The sequence below is a fragment of the Mytilus californianus genome, unplaced genomic scaffold (genome assembly GCF_021869535.1).
Source record: "Mytilus californianus isolate M0D057914Y unplaced genomic scaffold, xbMytCali1.0.p SCAF_2, whole genome shotgun sequence".
Lineage (NCBI taxonomy): Eukaryota > Metazoa > Mollusca > Bivalvia > Mytilida > Mytilidae > Mytilus > Mytilus californianus.
Window position 1 is genome coordinate 106340971 of NW_026262668.1, and position 22941 is coordinate 106363911.

At 31.9% G+C, this 22941-nt stretch overlaps 2 protein-coding genes across 7 annotated transcripts in view; one reads left to right on the forward strand and one right to left on the reverse strand.

Annotated features, from left to right (window-relative positions):
* LOC127728519 (2-hydroxyacyl-CoA lyase 1-like) overlaps positions 1-3597 on the forward strand; it is a 35970-nt gene extending 32373 nt beyond the window's left edge. The window contains exons 16-18 of the mRNA XM_052235938.1: positions 995-1099; positions 1617-1803; positions 2541-3597. Coding sequence (XP_052091898.1) covers positions 995-1099; positions 1617-1803; positions 2541-2573 — 325 coding nt within the window. The 3' untranslated portion in view covers positions 2574-3597. The remainder of the gene's footprint in view (positions 1-994; positions 1100-1616; positions 1804-2540) is intronic.
* LOC127728532 (E3 ubiquitin-protein ligase TRIM33-like) overlaps positions 1-22941 on the reverse strand; it is a 316221-nt gene that overhangs the window by 255994 nt on the left and 37286 nt on the right. The window lies entirely within an intron of this gene.

Below are 22941 nucleotides of genomic sequence, written 5' to 3' on the forward strand. Positions count from 1 at the left end.
TATCTTTTTCAACACTATAATATTAAAAATCAAAATTGTATATGTTTCTCATGCTCACATTTCTCATTGAAGTTTAATGAAAATAATGTAAAAAAGTTTACCTCAGCAATATCTTAAAAATTTGAGAATCGTTTCCAATCGATTATTATTGGGAGACTTATCCCATGAAAAGTGGTAGTAATTTAGAAAATCAACCTTCTAAGTATTATTACACCTACAGTCCCTTTGGTATCTTTTGCCTCTCTTTTATCGGAGTATAATGAAACTTATGTCAAAGGTTTATATCAGCAATATCTCAGAAAAAGCTGAAAATTAGAGTTGATAGAATATTTCTTTGAAAGGTAAATGATATGGAAAATCAACATTGTAAGTGCTCTCTTGCCAACAATTCTCATTATAGTTTGATGAAATTCATATCAAAGTTTTCATCAGCAATATCTCGGACCAGTTCGAAAATCAAAGTTGATTGAATTCTTTGGGGGAGTTATGCCTTGTTCAAAGTTTCCGAGAGCAATATGGTAAAAGAATTATTCAAAATAGGTACAGATAGATATCTTTTCTCACTGGAATGATACCCCTTGGAATCTTAAGTGATATGGAAAATTTCAGTATATGGTTGGGGAAATTTTGCTACCTTGTAGCAATCCTGTTTGCATAAGGAATTCATAAGCAGATTTAGATTTTTTTATAATCACGAAGGAGAAAGCTGTTTTTCAATAGTTTAGAATTTCAATGTCATTATGAACACAAAATTCAGTCAATTTCACATTGTACATTTGCAAATATCGGGATCTACATCTGCTTTATTGAGATTATATGTAAGTATATCTACTATTGGTTGAAAATTAGGACAGGGTTATTTTTAAATATTGATTTGCCCAAGCAACAGCTTCGATTTCTTAAAACTTATTAAATCAAAGTAGGTCTTGTAAAATTTTAGAGAATGAAAGGTTTAACTATGTAATTCAAGTCAGAAAATACAATGCACTTTCAGATACAAACTGCCAGTTATAATGATAATTATGAACAACAATGGCATTTATAATGGATTGGATGGAGAGTCATGGGAATCACTACAAGATATGGACCTTCCTTTAAGGTAATTTATCAAATACATGTATATATAATACATGTTTAAAACCAATAAAAAAACAACACATTTCTTGATTATTTCATTGATATTTTGAATGATGATTTCATACTCATTAGCGCTCGTAACAAAAGTGTTTAAAGACAATCTATGCCTAGGAGTAATATAGCAATATTGTTTCTAGTTATCTTTAATTTACAGTAAACATATTTCAATGAACTTTTACAACCATAAATTCTGAAAAAGTTGTGACAAATCTATCTTATGCCAAATATAAGTTTTTATATAAGGGGCATTTATTATCCCACATTTCGACTTACTACAATTTAATTTGGGCAAATTGGTCTGGTATTCTGTTATCATTTATCTTCAGCTCTTATATTCAATTCTTAGATGTCTGTTCTTTTAAAAATACAAAAACGGCCAACAATGAAGCATCAAATACACCTGTAAATTAATTATTCCTAAAGGATAAATTTTCTATAGAGCATTTTAGTATTGTATCCATATATTTAAAATATTTTAGCCTTCCTCCATCATGTTTGACTGTTGATGCTCATTATGAGAGAATGATTGAAGCTTTTGGTGGCAAAGGATATTTTGTCAGGACTGCAGCTGAATTGAAATCTAGTCTGACTACAGCATTAAACAGCAAAGATCAAATCTCACTGTTAAATGTGATGATAAATCCACAAGCTCAAAGAAAACCCCAGGTAAGTTCTTTTGGTGAAATTATTTGTTTTTAAATAGTTTTAATTTCAAAATTTCTATGGCACAATCTGTTCTCGACACTTTATTTTCAAGTTTTTCTTTTTCCTATTTTGGATCTCTAAAGACCAAATTTGCCTGATAGGAAAGTCAAATTCGGGAATATCATATTAACTAGCAAATATGAATGCATTATGAAGATGCTGCTGGAATGTCGCTATGTAAATATGGATGATTACAATGGGAAAATTAAAATTTATCATTTTGTAGTGTAATTCAATCTCAACGAAATCTCACGGTTGATTTATAGGTGCATGTAGGTCAGGGTAAGAAGAAAACCTTAGCTAACACTCATATCCAGTAAAATTTTCTTAAATTATTTTAAAGAAAGAGAAGAATTGTGTTTTCATGGTTCCTAAACAGAACCTTTATTGCATTAAAAATGTTTTATTGATAAGTTGCTGTAGCAGGCAACACATGTCTTGTGCGATTGTTACATTTCAGAACTTCCTACCACTTGAAGCATACTTTATCTTAATGGATAACTTTGATGGAGAAGCTTTTTGGTTTTCAGATTTACAATGTCGTTTTTTTGTTGTTGTGTATAAGATGAATTTTACAGTAGATATGTGTGGCGTGCATAAACATTTTCCATTTTGTTACATGTTGATAAAATTTTAACAAGCTAGAGATTTACTAATTATAGAATATTAAGAATAATGACACATTGTTTGCTTTTTAGGACTTTTTCTGGCTGACAAAATCCAAGATGTGATAACTTTATTTTTATGTTTGCTGCTTATGGATTTAATGGAGAACCATGGACAAACGCATTGTGTAATTTAAATAATTGTAAATTCTAATATTTTTAATCATAATAATTAGAATGATAATTATATTGCCAATTACAATAGAATACAAAAAGAAAGTAAAAGTACAAGAGAAAATTCAAATAAAACTCTTTTTAACCACCAACATCATTGTGAACTTCCAATGATGTAACAGACATTAGAATTTCAAAAACTATCATATATTATGGTGTTTTTTAAGGAAGTATCTGAATAATAGTCCAAAAAATGCTCCAATCAATATGTTATAGATATCAAAAATTGTCCACTTTACCAAATTCCAGAAAGAACAAAAGTCTTAAACTTTTAACACAAGACAACATATGGCTAGGTTACATTTAGTTTTTATTATTTATCTAGATTTGTATCTTCTTACAGGGTTTATGAGATTTGAACATTGGTAAACTAATGTTGCATCTAATTTACAGACATGATTTGTGTCAGGCTGAACTGTCTCTTTTTATATATAACCCTTAACCTTGTAATCTAAATCATAGAATAACAGAAAGTACATGTAAGAACATACACAAGAAATCAGGTGAGAAAAACCTTGTATAATAAACGATAATAACACAGGTTAAAGCAAGAGCTTATTAACCATAAAACTTATCCCATCCATAACATTATCTTAACATTGTACCTCAATGCAGTCTTATATAAATGGTATCTGAGTTTGCCTATTACAACGTTACTGGCACTAGTATCTAACAACATTATAGGTCACATTTCAATGACCCGAAGTCATGAATGTTCATTATTTTAGGTTCTTTCAATCAAAAGCCAGACTAATAAATGGTATTTGGTTTGTAACACAAAATAATGTAGTTGATTGAACTTGATTCAGTTGTTTACCTTTTAAAATTAATTTCCTAACAGCTAGAAGCGGGAATAAGATTGGTTAAAAAAAACATTTATTAATATTATTGATCTCTAATTCCCACCTTCTGTAAATACATACCCAGCAAACACAAAAACATCTTTAAAATGTTTTTAAAATGTTGTGTCTAATGTCATGAAAATATCACAAAAAAACGTGAGAAAAACATTAAATGTATGGTAGAATATATATCGCTAAAACGTTTTCTAAAATATTTTTCTAAAATATTTGCATAATATAATTAAAATGTTGTAAAGAAATATCATGATAATGTGAAAAACAATGGCGTATAAAACATTTTGATAATCTTTTAAAAAACATTTTCTAGAAATATTTTCTGAATGTTTGAAAAACATCATGAACATCAAATAATGTTATAAAAATGTGTTTTGGATGTTTTCTTGCAAGTCAGACTGTGCCTAAAAAATGTTTTCAAAATGTTTTAAGAATATGTTTTTGGTTGATATTTAGATCATATCAATATAAAAATTTCTGTACTTTTGATTGAGTTTCCTGCTTTTTTAAATAACAAATCATTAGTTAAATTAATTTATACACAGTGATTAATTCTATATACAAACAAGAATAAATCAGTTGTTTTGCTTAGCATATGAAATTCACAATTCAAAGTCTCTAAAAACAAGAAGTATCTACAAATTTTGACACATCCAAAATGGCAGACACAACTCATCATGGTCAAGCCACTTACCAAATATGAAGTCATTCTGTTCATCAGCATTACTAATTAAGTAATGAAAAATTTGAGAACATTCAACATTTTGAAATACAATGTATAAGCAAACAGGAAACAGGTGCCAGATACAAAAAATGTTCACACATCACAGTTCATCACTATCAGGCAGCTCATTAAATATGAACTCATCTTTATCAGCAGTTTTGGGAAAAACAGTGATGAAAATATTTGTTGGACAAAATCCGACAAATATAGGTGAACAGACGACAGACAGTAAAAGAAAGCCCACATTCCAACCACAATGGTATAATGTTTAGTTTTTCACTCTCAACTTTTATTACCTATCTTACACACATCATGCATATGTCAACCTGAACATGCATGACATATATGCCATTGGACATTATGCAAACATTATACACATTTTTAAGTTCAAGTTACATTGACTAAAGCTTGTGTCCCAAATTCAGATTTTTCAATATAACTTCTCTTTCTAAACTAAAACGCTACACTTCTAATAGGGTTACATCTTAAGTCAATAATCATTGATAATTGGCTGAAGAGATGAGAACAAAACACCATTTTACATCAACTATTTGATTTATTTAAGAATACATTGAAAAAGTCAATCAGTTGTCTTATTCAAAATCACTTGGAATGTCTTGTAGTGTCTTATATCTTTTCCTTGCTGTGCCATGCTTCTGAAAAAAAAAATTAATCTTACATTCATATATAAACTTCTTGCACATTCCTTTATTATAGAACGATTCACGTTGCCTGAAGGATATACATCCCCTCCCCTTTAAACTTTTGAAACAAATAACGATGATAGTCTGTCGGAAGGGGACGATAAATGGCTGACCGTGTTAAGAGAGAGCAATATGCCACGCTGAACTTCATTTAGTTATTAAAAAAAAACACATAAATAACTTTAGACTAGATTTTTGTGCAGTCAAGAGTCATTTCATTATACTCGTTGATTGTTGTCTATCATATTTTTTTTCTTTTATTGTTTTGTATAAATCAGGCTGTTGTTTTTCTTGTTGTTTTTTAGTTTTCATTAAATGCATTGTATCATGTAGGGGCCTTTAAAAGCCCTGCTACATAATGTCATTAAACATCTTATTGTCCTTTTAAGTGTTAAACTATGTAGAGTGACATAGTTTATAACTTGTCATTTATCTAAGGGTATATGATACAGTCCTAGAAGTATACTATAGGCACATTATAACTTATCGAAGTGTTACGCATTGTTTTCGCAATGATGATAATAATATAACTTAACTACCGAGAAACACACAGATGTCATTAAATGAGTTGTTTATATGTATTTGAAATACTTCAAAGGAAAGCAAATATGTTGTTTATGAAAGCATACTGTTGGACTAAAAGATTGATTTAAATAAACAACTTGTTTCTATTTTGTCACAAAAAAAATAATTTATTCAAATATCCAGATATCTTTTCTGTATTGTATGCCCTTAATCTTGAATGTAATGCATTGTTTATGCTAAATATTTGAATTAAATATGGAATAACAGTAATTCTGTATAAAAATCTTACTTCAAAAAAAAATTCTCCTGAAAGGTTGTAGACATTCCAAAGAACCTGGGACACTTCCAAATTGTAAACCTGCATATTGAACTTGTCCTTTGTGGCTTTTTTTTTTAGCTCCTGTTAAAAAATAAAAGATACATTGTATGTACATTGTGTGTATGAAGCAATAAATATAATTTTAAGCAACAGTTTATATTATCTTGCTCGTACTGAAGTCTTGCATAGTCTTTGTAATGTTCATTAAGCTGTTAACACCGTGTATCATCTTACAGCGGATATAGGTACTAACCAAGTGGGCATGAACGATTTTGAACTGACACGGTAACGAAAATCTTTGTTTTGTTTTATCAACATTCAGTGTACATTTCTCAACATCTGAAATTCCTGCTCCAAAATAATTTTCGCATCGATTTTTTTCTATTTATAAGACAATTTTTATATTCTAATAAGAACAATTAACTTGTAAATGCGCAAATAGTTGTGAATGTCAACACCAACTTTCAATTTCAATACAATTGTCGAGAAATTTACATGTTTTACCTGAAAGAAAGCTAATACATGGCAAAAGTAATAGTTACCAATCATAAACCTACCTGTGATTACTCATTCCTTGAAACTTTTTGGGTAATAAAAGAGTATGAAAATTTTGTTTTTGTGTACGGTGTACAGCAACTTAACTATGCACCGTACAGAAGGATTTATGTGGTCAGCTAAACACCGTACACAACGCTTCTTTTCGGAATAAAATATCGAAAAAAACATATGCATGAAAGATTTCAATGCTAATTATTGATACAACTATACTTATTACACATGCACAGTGGCCTTCTATCAGAAAAAGAGTTGCAATGAATATAGAATTATATCTGATGAGACGAGTGCCAACTTCTTTGATAAGTATTTGCACGTTTTTAGTAATCGTTCTTGTTTTGGGAAAATAACGAGACATCTCTAATCATCAACCTACGACCAAATCATTTCTTAAAACAACAACTATGTTTAGATTGAGGTACACATTGATATTATGTGAACAAAACAAAGATTTTCGTTACCGTGTGAGGTCAAAATAGATCACGCCCGCTTGGTTAGTACCTATATCCGCTGTACTGATGATACACGGTGGTTAAGGGAAATTTAATTTACTGTTTTGCAAATACATACATACACTGATTTTACTAGAAAAAAAAATCTCAATATTCACATGGTGCTTATATTAGTGTTATTGTAACTTGTTTGTGTGCCTCGGAAACAAGGTATTGAGTCATGCTTATTGCAATAGTTGTTGTTGGTTTAAGTCGGTCAAATTTCTTTTTCATAATGTGTATTTAATGTAGGCAGTTAGTAAGTTGTTTTGTTTCAATTGTGTTGAGAAAAATTTAACATTTGTTTGTCAAGGCTTCAAAGTGGACTATATGGCATTGGTTTTCTCAGTTTTGAAAGCCGTACAGTGACCTATAATTTCTTTTATCCAAGTCATTTAAATTCTGGTGGATAGCTGTCTCATACACCTTATCGTTATTTCAGTATTTGGAAATCTGTCCCGCTTGAACTTTTTACGTCAGCATACGTCATACAATAATACACCTTATCCCTATTCCCGCTTGACCCGAGAATCTATCCTGCTTGAACTTTTGACATCAAACAACAATCACTTTTCCATTGTGGCATCAGATATTTTTTATGATGTCAAAATTTTAAGGGAACTTGTGACAGTTGTGTGATGTCCAGTAATGGCGGACAAATAGCGATAAGGTGTATTACTTTCAATTGTGGTGTCAAATATTTTCATATATGACGTCAACATTTTATGGGAACTTTTGTGATGTCCATGGTCAGTAATGGCGGACAAATAGCGATAAGGTGTATTGGCAATCAAACACACAAGCCACATATCCTTATAATTTTTTTATATCAATGAACAAATTCATAATTGGTGTACGTAGATGCTTGAACAGTGGCGGATTTAGGGGCCCCGACCCCCTTATGGAGCTACTTATAAGATAAATGTGTAGACTATTTACAAGTATCACTCCAAACGTTTGCTTGCCTTGGTCAGGGGCCCCCTTTTTTCAAAACCTTGATCCGCACCTCCAGAAACAGATGTAATTTGGTTCCGATTATGATTGAACACACACAATGAATGCACAAGTTTCATCTCAACAGATTAATCATTCTTACCAAGTGAGTATATATCGCGTAACAAACAAGTTTCTTGTCTCTCTTTGTTGATATCCTGTCTTCGTTTCGAAATTCAAATTTCTAAATCATTTCCGGTGATAAAACAAAAGTCGATTCCGGAAAAGGTCGGTTTTCCGTAAGGCATATAAACCATACGAAAATTGAACTTAGTACAGTTACAGTTTTCATTTCTTAATTTCTAAAATATACACGAACGAAATGAATAAACATCAAAGAAAGGTGATTGTTTATTAATACATTATTGCTTAATTTAATGTTGACTCTTTTGAATTTTAATATAAAAAGGAATAAAATCTGACTTCAAGGATCTTCAAGATATCAAGTAAGGATTTCAACTTTAGTATCTTGCTTGTCGTGATATTGATGAAATGTAGTAAAATATCTTATCCTGAAAAAAACGAGCTAATTCCACAAAACGTTGTTTGTGGGGTTTTGAATAAAGTTTAAATAAAATGTTATTTTTATATCCGTAAAATGTTGAATAAAATATCAGTAAGACTATTAAGTAATGTGTATGTCAGAATATTTTATAGAAAACATCTAGCTGATATTTTTCAGATGTTTTATGTAAAACATTTTAATTTTACGTTATAAAACATTTTATGCAAATAGCAAAACTATATTTTCTGTAAAACATTTTTTTGCAGAATGTTTTTTGGATATTTGGAAAATATTTACTTTAAATGTTGTAAAAAAAAAAAAATACCAATTGAAGAAAATATTATCTTTTTATATTATAAAATATCTACGGGATATTTTAGAACAATGTTTGAGAACATGAATAAAAGATATTAGCAAATAATATTTTGTTAATGTTGTAAAAACATTTTACTTAAATGTTAGAAATAAAACATTTCAAAAACAATAAAATAAACATTTTTTTAATGTTTAAATGATATCTTATTGAAATATTTTGTGAGAGACGTCCATATGACATTTAAAAAATGTTTTTAAAATGTTGTGTGTTTGCTGGGTATGTATCACCAGTGTATAGAGATCTACCACTATGCGACACACTTGATCATTTACTTCCTTCAAGCAATAGGTTAAACTAACAACACATATTTCCACCATCAATTAGATATTTCACAAATTGTACAAATTTACTGTTTGTGGTGTAACATCCAAACAATTATGCAATATAGAACATCCAATGCATGACAAACTATCAATATGAATTTAAATAATTTTTCATAATGTTATATATATATATATATTTACAATGATTGTTATTGATTATATTTTCTTGTTAATAAAAATTATATTGTCTATGAAAGAGAGTAGTTTTAATTCATTGCATACCTCATAATTGTTTTTGTCAGTACACTTTGTTCTATATTCATTCTTTTCTATATAAATAAAATATAAAAGATTTTAAAACAAAATGTGAAACATCAATAAAAATACCAGGCTAATAATTTGGTACACCAGTTTTGTGTTTTGCCTGCCAAAAAAAATCATCCGTGGCACAAGAATCAAAACAGTTCCAAGGCCAATTCAAAAACAGAGTTGAAAAGCATCATCTTTGAGCATGATATCCTCATCCTCAGCCTAAGTGCTGACTACTTGGCTGGTGATGCCTTCGGGGACGAATCCTCCACCAGTAGTGGCATCGACTCAGTGGTTGTAAAAACTTGTCATATCCGATGACAACTTATGGCAGCTTATGACTTTCATATTCAATTCGTTAGCAGTCTGGAAGAAAAATACAGGAGTACGAATTTTATAGGAAATTTTAATGCTTTCATAATTGCAGTAACTGTCATTTTCTAGTGTGTGTTCCATCTTAAGCGTTTCAGTTGTATTTTGCATTACATGTATATCCTCAGATCAAAGATTTTAAAAATAATCCATATATATAAATCCTTGCTCTGGTTCAGGATAAATAGATGTTTTATATGAACTTGTATGTGAAATAATCACTACTATTCAAAATTGACAGACATGTTCAGTTCATTTTGAGTTATTAGATTTTAAATTATTACAAATATTAAGTTGAACAGTGTTTATGGAGCAAGTCTAGGGATTAGAAAGCATGGTACCAATGTCAAGAAAATGTTTTTCATACACGGTGAATTCAGAAGTCCACTGTTACAGAAGTCTTTATCATCACAACAAGTTCTGAATGAACAGCCGTACACTTTATATAAACGGTCCTTCTTTTCACAATATGAGTTATCTGACTCGTTTGTAGGAATACATGTCCCCACAGAGCAGGATTTCACTACTGACGTGTAAATGGTTGATGAATTATATTCTTCCATTCTGTAGATTACTTTCTGTAATAAAAAAGGAACAAAAACAGTAGCTTAATCATTAGGATAATTGACAAATATATATATATAGTCTATTGGTTAATTAATTCCCATGACAGAAAAGAATAGAAAACTGCTGGTGTTTTGAATTTCATTCTTGTTAAATTCTGACTTCTATTCAAAACAACTTTTATTTAGTGACTATTGTTTGTTTTTATATGTAAGTGCACGGTTTAAAAATCATTTATCAGTATCAAACAAGTAAACAACTACAAAAACCATGTCGGTTCGGTTAAAATGGCCTAGACACAAGCTTTTACAATACAATTGCTGCCACCGCCGTAACCGACTACGGAAACAACGCCAAAGTTTCGATTCCGCGGCTTCATCTAAGCGAGACAAAAGGGATGAAAAAGGACAATAATTAACTGATTCCACCATTATTTTAATGTTTAAGTTCACTTTCTTTATGCTTGTGTTTAACGAGTGAGATATGTCGTTATCATCCAAACAGGAGCAAAACATGACATTATATATGCAATTATCAAATTGATTTCGTGCCTTTTCTACAAATACTTTGTAGGAATAAAAGTTTCACACAGAACGTCGAACCTTATAGTTTGTAAAATGTAACAAATTAAAGATGGTAAATCGATATGATATTACGTAGGCAATAATAAGTCGATGAACGTCATGCAACACCATGGACAAAATTTTTAAAAATGACGACTGCAAATCAAACGCATTTACATCAATATGTGTCCCTGGATATGTTTACAAACTACGCTTCCTTTGATAATTTTCGATTTATCCAGATAAACAGGTTGAACCATCTTATTGAACTTTCGGTAAATAAATATTTTTTCTTGGTATTATCATTATCATTTTCATTTTTGCAAACAGCTATCCGAGTATTTACATCGCTTGTATGTCCACTTTCTTTTGTTATAACGAACTTGTAAAAACAAAAGGTTGAAAAATTCATTATCTGAAAAAACAACCAGTGGTCAAATATGTCTGTGGTCTAATGAATTCATCGTTATAAATGAATGAACTCGTTGGTTCGGATCTCTATATGGATATATTACCTACCTAGAATCGTTCTTTTTTAAAATTCGTCAACTACAATTTAAGACGGAAGTACGAAAAGTAGACAAAGTTAAGATATGACATATAACTCACTTAATATGCATGTGATACCTGCCGGATTGAAATAATGTTAAGTGTAACACTAAAAGACGTGTAGCAGGTAAAAAAACCAAGACGACTGTGTGACGAAAAGACACGAAAGAGAAGCGAAGAGAAAGTACCTTGAATAATATAACAAATATTCCAGATTATAGTCTTTAAGAATTTTTAATTTTTTTTTTTAATTTTTGATACTATTGAAAACTTGATTACTATACCCTCTTTATTGGTACCTGAATGAACTTTATTACAGAAAATACGTGTCGTGCATAGGGCAATCAGCATCATTAGTTGGTTTCCAAATAAAAGAAACTGGGAAAAAAGTAACCTATCAAAAACTTCACATACATCGACTGCCTTGTCAAAATGGTGTGCATTTGCACCCTCTGCCGTTATAACTTTTAAAGTAACAGCATACAAAGTATGTAATTTGAAGTTTACGTGACCTGTGGTTCATGACTTAGTATTATCAGAAGTTCTAGTACTGTATTATTAAATAAAGCCATATCTTGTTTCTTAACAATATGTTTAAAACAATAAATATATGAATCCTAAATTAGAAATATAGGACAGCCTTGAACCTTCCCTGAGAGGTAAGAGAAGACGAATTTTTCTGCGCTCGAGACCACAGGCCTCCATAATATAAACTCCTGGTATTAATCTAAATGCTGAACTAGGATAATTAAGGGAAAAAAATCATGCCTCCAAAATAAGAGGCAACAGTATTTCACCGAGGTTCAAAACTCTTCAATCCACTTTAAATGGGAATCTTTTTAACTCAATACAGAGCAAGACCTGGTGCGTCTACAATGTATTTTTTTTAGATCGAATATACAAGTAACACCTTCCCTACGAATCCAGACTTGGTCAAGTCAAGAATATCACAATAGTAAATAGTAGATAATCGGTAAATGTAAAGATAACGACCATTGTGGTGTCTTAAGATCTATAAAAAACATTCAATAAATTCTCCGATAAAGAAACAGATTTCAAAGTGCTACATCAAGCTTTTAGCCTGATGGTATGATAAAACTATGCCTAAAGAGTTTTAAGTATAAAAGAACTCTATACACGTTCCTACATTCTGTCGACACTGGCCTTTATTTTGGCATTGCACAAGATCATTTTTTTCTCTGAATGTTTATGGCGTCTTTACAAATAACCCATTGTATGTGTACTGATTTTAGTCTTAGATACGTGATGTTTTATTTTTTTGTTTTAGTTGTTATTAGCTTTTCACTAGCTTCCAGTAACTGTGTGTAGTTTGTTCTTATGTTGTGCTGTTACACCGCTGTCCCAGGTCAAGGGAGGGTTGGGCGACCGCTTACATGTTCAACTCCGCCACTATATGTGCCTGTCCCAAGTCAGGAGCCTGTATTGAGTGGTTGTCGTGTGTTGCTGTTTATAAAATCACATTTATTCGTATATTGTATTGTACAGTTTGTTCTTGTGTTTTGCTCTTGCACCACTGTCCAAGCTTAGATGAGGGTTAGGCCCGTGCTAAAATATTAAACCCCACCACATTCTGTATGTGCCTAGCCCAGTTCATGAGCCTGTAATTCAGTGGTTGTCGTTTGTTGCTGTATATCATCTTTGTTTTTTGCGTTTATTGTTTTGAGCATAAATCGTTTTCTCGTATGTATTGTATTACATTTTTCATGACGGGGCATTTTATAGCTTTAATACTATGCTATAAGGGTTTTGGTCATTGTTGTAGGTCCTGTGGTGCTCTACAGTTGCTTACATATACGCCATTTTGGTCTCTGGTGGGAAATTGTCTCATTGGCAATCATACCACATCTTCTTATTTTCTAGTATTATTTTTTTTACGAAAATGAGTCAATTAATGTTGGGGAAATAACAGCCATATCTATGACTATTATATCTATGCATTAACCATAAATGTATGTTCACACTATACAAACTTCATTAACAGCAGTGCACTTCTTACACAATAACTGCTCCAACAGGGTCACGGATTAAAAAAAAAAAACTCCTGATAATCGACACTTCATTGGTTTGACGGTAACCATCACGAATTGTTTGACGGAAACAATGTGTCTGTTTCTCGAAACGTCGTCGGAGCTGTAATTACACCTATTGATTTATTCCCGATTAAGAATTTTCGCTGAGTTTGGGTTTGCATTGCGGGTGATCCCTGTATATCAGCTAGATACGCCAGTCCTGCCGATGCACCAGGTCTAGCTCCTTTTGGAGTTTATGGAATTCCCTCATTTTTGTTTTGTTATCTTGATTTGTTTCTTCTTAATTGATTTACGAGATTTGAAAAATAGTAAATAAGCTCATCATAGGTACCAGGATTAAAACTTTGTACGCCAAACGCGCGGTTCGTCTACAAGAAATTTATCAGTGACGCACGAATCAAAGAAGTTAAAAGGCCAAATAAAGTACGAAGTTGAAGAGCATTGAGGACCCAAAATTTTCTTATTTGCCATAACCTTTTAGTATTATAATGTATTTGTTTGGTCTTTTCTTTACTAAAGTAAGTTCGCGTACTTCTGAAGATGGGGCATAGGACATTTGAGCGAAAATAAAAATATGCACATAGGGTCATTTGAGTGCCGACATCAAAGGACATTTTAGCGCCGGAATATTAACCTCAACTGGATTTCCAAAATAAGACGATTGAGCGAAATTTCCTGTGGTACTTTTATACGAATTCAGAAAATATTTTTTTTTAAAGTAAGAAAAAAGAGCAAGTTTTTTAAAATATATATCTTTAATTTGATTTTACACCCGAGTAATTCGACCGATTTTGCTAGTTAATGGTAGTGTAGTCCTGAGTAAATCTCTACTTGCCAATCAGTTCTACTATAATTCAAATTATAATCTGTGACTTACATCAAAATTCGGAGTTTGAATATTGATGCACCTCAGACCCGAACAAACAATCAAAAGAAACAGAATCTCATGGACTTGCATTCGCGGTCCTGCCAGCAGGAAATAACGAGGGATTTTTTTTATGTCAGGCTTCAAGGATATAAATGTCAAGCTGTAAATAATGCATTGCCGAGTTTTCAGTTTGATGACAGTGCTTTGTTTTTTTTTACAATTAAAAGATGTTTTAAACTTTGTGCGTTATAAACTCCACATTTAGTGCACATATAAAACTATAGCCTGCTCGGACTCCTACTTCCACCTTTCCGTGATGAACAGGGGTAACAGATTATATCTGGCGAACGGAAGAGGTACTCCTTCATCATTCTTATTTTTTTTTCGCTCAAATGTCCTATGCTTATTTCTTATTTTCGCTCAAATGTTCTAAAATTTCGGCGCTCAAATGTCCTATATACTTTGGCGCTCAAACGTCCTTTTTTATCGCTCAAATGTCCATTGCCGTGAAGATGATGGTGAGACTTTAGTTTTAGTCCACTTAAACAGTTCTATATATATTTTCATCTTTATTTTATAAACGATGTCATATCATAAATATTTTATTTTGTCTTTGATCAAATACATTTTACTTTGTTTATAATACTAATTAAACAACCAAACGGTCATGAAAATCCTATAAATAAAGGCAACAGTAGTATACCGCTGTTCGAAACTCATAAATCGATAGAGATAAAAACAAATCCGGGTTACAAACTAAAACTGAGGGAAACGCATCAAATATAAGAGGAGAACAACGACACAACAAAAACACAACATTAAAATGTAACACACACAGAAACGAACTATAATAAAACAATGGCCATTTTCCTGACTTGGTACAGGACATTTTAAGAAAAAAATGGTGGGTTGAACCTGGTTTTATGGCATGCCAAACCTCCCGCTTTTATGGCAACATCAAACACAACACCAAAACGACAACATCACATGACAGGACCACAATACAAATAAATGGGAGAACATATAGGACAAAGAAACACACGAATAATAGCTAACAAAAGGTATTGACTAGGCTTAAAATTCAATACGCCAGACGTGCGTCTCGTCCACACAAGACCAACTAGTGACGCTCACAACTAGTGACGCTCAAATGAAAAAAGTTTGAAAGCCAAAACAAGTACAAAGCTGAAGAGCACCGAGGACCAAAACTTCCAAAAAGTTGCGCCTAACACGGCCAGGGTTTTCTGCCTGGGACAAGAACATCCTTATTATTTAGAATAATTTATAATTTTGCAAACAGTCAATTTTATAAAATGACTATATAATAGATACATGATAAAACCGAAGTGGGGACTAACTACAGAATAAAAACGGATACATTACATAAAACAACTTAATCCAACACATAAAAATACACAGCCGAGTTAGACAAAGCCTCAACGCACAAAGTGACGTCACATTTGAAATTAAAACAAAAACACACAAAGTGACGTCACATTTTAATTTGTAAAAATATTTCCCAAAAATAAGATAGGATTATGATTGATTCAAGATTAGATTTATAATACTGACATTACATTTACTAATAACAATGAAAATTACAATACTTATTAATATGAAATTGTGGTAGTAATTAGATAATTAATTGTATTATCTAGCTATGTCGGTGTTTCTTCTGAATCAAACTGTAAACCAAATATATCGTATAAATTTCGTTGAACCAAACTAAAATCTAATAAATGAAGGGGGTGATTAATTATCTTTACTATAACACACGAATATAACAGAAAAGACGTTAAGACATTTGACAAAATCCGACGAGAATAACAAATATAACATTAAAATTAAATACATGAATTTGGGATAGAAAAGTACCGTGACACGTCTTATAGCAATGCGGTTTCACACTCAGCAAAACAGTCACAATCGGGAATAAGTCACGTTCGGTAATTAAAAGATCAGACGACGTAATGACAAATTACAATCTAACACGTGGTAACAATGTGATAAGATTGTTTTACGATCATTTGACTGTCTGACTTTAGTTTACAAGCAGCTTAAAAGAATATAACGATGGTATTTGAAGAATCAGCTAAGATCTCCTTATTGTAATGCACTAACCTGACAAGACGCTCCCTGTTGACATGTTTTCTTCTCTGTATTATCATCTGTATCTTTTTGTTCACAAAAATTTCCAATGCAATTCCAGCAGCTAAGTGTAAATACCTGTCTAATTGTCATTGCTGCAATGAAAAACAAGTTATGACGTATAGGGTACCTGTCATTAAATTTGCTTACATGTTAACCTTCACTGCGGGTTCCTTTGAACATAAAACTGGAGATACAGAACAAAAACAATTGACAAATGAATTAATCAAATTATTATAAGATTATTGCTAAAATAAAACTTTAGTGTAACATTTAACAATTAAAGAGGCATTAGCTACGAGATATGAAAAAAAATAATATGATTCTTTTTTGTTCAATTAATGAAAGTGAAATAGTGAAATAATAATTCGCTTTTAGCAGCCAATTTGGTTCAATTGTCAAAATAAGCTTAGAAACATCGCTGATGAATTATTCACTTGCAAGTGAATAATTCGACCTCATTGAATCCGTATTCGTGTGATCTTCAGTTTAACCCCTTAGCTGGAGATGGATTACGCATGTATTCAGTTATTAAAAGGAAAAGAATGTCAACATTGAAAGTGAAATAATGATGAACCATTTGCTTGACGGATTCGATCCACAAAAAAATAATTCTTATACAGGTATAAACGATGATAAACATACTTTTTAACCTACAATATGAAATCAAACAGACCTAGACAAATCCAATTGCACGTTCGCTATCTATTTGTATTTTTATTTATGTTTAAATCGGGTTATATGACCGTCGACAGTCTTCGGAGGTTATCTCGGTGGTTAATTAAATGACGTCTAGACAAAAATACACACGAAATGTTGATACATATTATCGAGTCCATGCATTGATAAGTGTTGAATATACGTTTAAGTATGTTATACATCAAATATGAGAATTGTAGTCAAATCGGTGAACATGAATTTGGCAGCTAATGCCCAGGGGCGGGTCCAGGTGAGGGCGTAATGGGCGTACCCCCCCCCCCCCCTTTTTTAAAAAAAATAAATAAATAAAAAACTATCGTAATCTGCTAATATTGTATTGAATATGACAATTTATCATATTCATTAATTAAACACATACTCTGAAATGGTTCTAATGAATCCACTATAGTCTAACCATTCATTGAAAATGAGAGTCCATCAGTATTTCTATGTTCATTTTAGGTTTTGCGTTAAGGTACATTTATACTAGTAACATGTATATTTGGTATAGCATTTTTACTTCCCATCTGGATAGCCTTTGGTAGTATCATATTGTTTCAATATCCACTAGTGAGTAACTTAGTGACATTGACCTACATTTTGCCATGAAGTTCAAGCACCATATTTATTTATGTACCATATACCACCTATCGGAACTAGACAGTGACATGATTGCTTTAATTTAGTACTGTAGTACAATGACGTCAATTTTTCATATTCAATCATGTATTCCACATTAAAGCCTACAATATTTAGAACGAAAGAACTTTATACTCCAGTGTTTGTTTGTCTTGTATCATGTGTGTCGTTCAACGAAACCAGAACTTAATCTAAAATAGAGAGATATATCAGTCTGGCTACTTCATAATTTGATGCTAAATTGTTGAAAGATCTTGAAATCCAGGAGCTTCTGAGCTTCCCCATAGACCCTCTACCAGGGCAACTGTAATTTCGCCTCCCGTTCATAAAATCCTAGCCTAGGACTATTGAAATGTTAAGTAACGCATATACCCTAGAATTTGGAATTTCTCGTTATTGGTCTACTGCTGTTAAGATCCATCCAATCATTTAATATACTATAGACAATTAATGGAGAGAATTTGGCATAAAAAATGTCAAACCCTGACACTTTAACTATAAAATATACATGCTCCAAGTCAGGAACCGTTACATTAGTGCATTTCACAATTATTTAATGTTTTTATGCCAAAAAAAGGTCCAAAAAAATTTCATTCTACGCCCCCTCTTTTAAATATCCTAGAAACGCCCCTGATGCCCCTCTGTATGGTAGAACGTTAAGGACATATGTAGGCTTTTAAAGCAGATTTGATGAGTGGTAACCGTAAGTTTGGACATATCTCCCCCCAGGTGACAGCATTTTGATTTATTGATGATATCTTTTGAATAAATGCCCGCTGGAAAAGAAGAGAAATCAGTAAATTTGAAGTCAAAGAGAAGGGACTTTTGTTCCCTTATATCTTTTTAATTACATCTCTGTCTTTTTATATTTGGTTCGATAATTACCTAAACGAGAGGAAGAACAATATTAATTTTGGGAATAATAAGAGATTAAGGTAAACGTAGCTACAATCTAATTTTGGTCAGATAAACATGATCTTTTCGCCTTAGGGAGCTACCATTTGATTTTTATGGGGGGGCTAGGATGAAATTTGAAAAAAATAGGCAGGACAGGAGTTTTGAAAAAAAAAGGCAGGATGAGATTATTTGCAAAAAAAAAAGGCAGGATGAAAATTTATGTAAAAAAAAAGTCAGGATAAACTAAAATAAAAGGCAGGACCGAATAGAGTGAAAAATAAAAAGGCAGGACCAAATAGAGGGAAAAATAAAAAGGCAGGACAAAATTTTTCATCCTAGCCCCCCCATAAAAATCAAATGGTAGCTCCCTTACAGTTTTAACCTTTCGTCTCGCTCGATATTAAGTTTATGATGAAATTTCATGAAAAAACGACTGTTTTGTGTGAGGCAGATGTAATGTCACAATTTTTTTACTTTACTGCAAAGAAAATCTAGATATGTGGTACTATCTGATATAAAGGTTCAATGGATGGTTGTGACCTCAATTTCATGAATTATTTATCAGCGGTAAGTTTTAGTTTAATCAAAGAGATGTTACGCAGATGCAAAAAAAAAGTTCAATATTGATAAAGTTGCGAACAAAATATAGGACCATAGGATAGTGCGACGCCGATTTCATGGTTAGAGTGACAATAAGTTGATATGTTGCCCGTTCATTGGATTTATTGCTATTTCAGGGGCGGGGGAATAAGACTTAGACAATAACTTCTATTACAGTTCAATTCAATTTCTTTTCTTTTTTCCTTATTTTATAGATTTAACAGTGTTACTTTCTCCATATTTTATATTGAAATTGATGATATACACTCATCTTAGTTTGTAATGCCTAAAAACCAAACATTCTAATTTTCCGATAACATCGTTTGATACTCATTAGTCTGTCTGTCTTTATTTTCCCTAGAGGTCACTACAGTACTAGAGAAGAAAACGTTTAAACAATTTTCATTTGGGAGCTTCACACTAGTTCGTTAAACTATAACGGGTAGCTTCATCTCATCCTAATTCGTTAAACTATAATGCTGAAATTTCTATTTTTAAAAGTTATTCAGAATTAAAAGTATTGATCTTCATAAAAAAATTTGTTATAGTTTTAATCTCATTTATTTACATAAGAGATATATTAGTAGATGGAATTCACCAACTTTTGTAATAGATCAACGTAGAATTATATTGTAACATTTTTACAAGCACTGTATCATCATTAGCTGAAGTCAGTCTCCGGGTGCGGGATTTTCTCGCTCCGTTGAAAACCCATTTGTGGTTTGGGGCTGTTTTCTGCTCTTTGGTCGGGTTGTTGTGTTTTTGACACATTGAATTTCTCCGTTTCCATTCTATATTCTAAATAATACAATTTTTTCTCTCGAAAATTACACAAGACAATTTCCGCTATCATGTACATAATTATGTAGAATGAGTTAAAATATTTGCTATTTTCCAATCATCTTTTCTTCGGCGACAAAATAATCGAAATATCGCATTTAATAAGTGATTAGTGTCGGGAAAATATCAATGTTTTTATGTATTTACCTGAAATACCGGAAGACGATTCTCTAGTAAACATCTAAATCATTCTTCTAGCTTTCCGGTTCTCACGTAATATATTTTTCGCAAAACAAAAGCAAAGATATTTGTCTTTAAAGTTCAATAGCATTCATGTGTTATAAATTCTCAAACTTTGATATTGTCGAAGCTTCAATTAATAAACATTTCACGAAAAATAAAATAAAATTAAGAAACATGATTTACTTTACAACAGTGAAAAAAAAATATATGACTACATTTTTTTTAAAATGAAACATTGTAAAAGCAGAAATGAAACTTTTACTGTAAGGCTGCCCGCGAATGCTTCGCTGTGCCTTTTATGCCATTATGCTTTCAAACATTTGATTTTTTTGCTTTCCATTTGATCACGAGGGTTCCTGTTGACAGAAACACGTTTTGTGTTAACAGATATCATAACGTTTATTTTTATCTGTTTTCTACTAGTACCCAATTTAAACTGATAACCTTTTTCTTGTGTTTCTCGGAAATAAAACCCTTCATATTTTTATATTCAAATCAATCTTCATCATATATATGACAATATGGTCATTTCATACGTTGATGGCTTAGATTTTTATAAACCAATGGAAAATAAATTCTTAAATGGAAAAGCTTGTTTGTTACAAAATTAGATAACGAGCTCCTACTTGGTTGTATGAGTACTAGTAAGAAGAAACAACATAGTAGAACTTTTCACTAGATGCAGATATCAAAAGAAATCTATATGGATTCTTGTTGAGTTTAGGATAGCTGTACATAGGGAAAATCTTTCCAGTTTTTAAGAGAGCAAATAGTTGTCGCTTTTTTGCCTATCCATATCTGTCTGTCTGTCCAAAACAAATGTTGTTGAGTTTTCCTTGCTTCACTAATACGAAACTTGCATGTCAATGTTCACGGTCGTTATAACTACGAATATATATTTTTAAACAAATGCTCTCTCGACTTTCCCTACCTTGCTTTAAGCCTTGATTGGAACGAAACTTATATTGATAGAAAATATATGAATGTAGAAGACGCTTTATGATTTTGAGGTCCACTGGTGAAAGTTGATGGTCACTTTTTATCACAAAAAATGGTTTAATGATAACTTGAATTTCCTGTGGAAGTTTACAAAGCCTGACAATTGTATAAATGGAAGATATAGAGAAAGCGAAGAACCCTTTTGTTTAGGTCGAGAGTCCAGGTCACTAAAAATGGGTGGAATTTGTTTCTGGGTGATTTCTCAAAGTGCACTCGTTGGATTTTAATAAAACTTATACAAGTGGTGGATAGTAGGAAAGGAACAAAGTATGATGATTTTGAGGTCAATGATTAAAGATTACGGTCACAGTTACAAAAATGAAGAGCTTTACATGGCATTAAAACAATTTAGTCTTAGTTTCCGGATAAAATCTTCTAACTTTTACTTTTTATATTTCAACAAATATTTCGGTTGGGCAAATTGCAACTAAATCTAGTGGCTGGTTGGTCAGACAGGTTCAGTAAAATCCCTGACTTCATGTGTGCCCAAATAGTGGTTTCTGTATAACAAAAAAAAAGCACTTTCTGCACATGTCAGCTATATATAATTTCACCATTGTTTTGGTTTCTGTATGAAATCTGTTTAAATAGAGCAATTGTTTAAATTTTAAAGCAACACTTTTGGGTCTACCTCCTAGACCTGACAGATTAGCAAGGGTCCATCAGAGGAACCCCTGCCTATTTTTGTAAGGGTGAGCTCTGGAAGATTTTTCTGTATTTCTGAGCTCTAAAAAAAATATTTTAACAATATTGGTTTCTAGATTACTGACTCATTTTTATAATTTCGTCTACATTGGGCTATCGGAGACCATCCTTAATTGTTCAAATAAGCGAGCAAAGAGCAACGAGCCAACTTTCTGCTTGTCTTTCATAGATATTGTAGTTGTGAACGTACTCGAATTTGTGTATTTCAGTCGAGTACTTTCTTCAAAATACGGAAACGTTGTTGACTGCTTTGACAGCAGGTATAGACACACGACGCTTTACGGGTATTAGCGTTAAAGTAGAACGATTTTGTATAAAAATCAATTTCAAAATGTTTAATTGGTTTAAACTTGCTTTGTACACAGTCACTCAATAAAAGCACGAAACACACACACCGGAGGTCTGCTGGGCTCAAAGACTGCGCACGTTGTCTGCAAGAGACAGTCACACTTAAAATCAAACTCGCATTATGAAAAGTCAAAGAGACCGAGGCGTAATCAAAATGTCTAAATAAGATCAAGAGAATACAATATTAAAGGCAAGAGTTTTCTCAGCAATTGTTATAACAGCTAGAACAATTGTTCTGCTTATTTTGAGCATCTTTGCTTTAAGATAAGAATGGGGTTAGTTTTATCGCAATTGAATTACAATCTGGCTTCATGTCATAATTCATTCGGCTAATTTGTGCGTTGACTACTTGTTTGATTGAGAAAACATATGTCTTACCTATTGTCAGCCAGGTTATTACATCCATTACACACAGTCATTCCATATTCTAATGGTTTTCACGCATTGTATTCTTCAGCGAAAATATTTTTTTTCTGTCCATAGAAATCTCGATAAAATTAATAATCAGTCAGACACTTAGCCTTTGAGCAAGTGATAGGCTGCAAAAACCAATTTCATTTACATGTTATCTAGTAACAATAAGACAACGAGTCTGTGCGACTTGTTACTTAAAA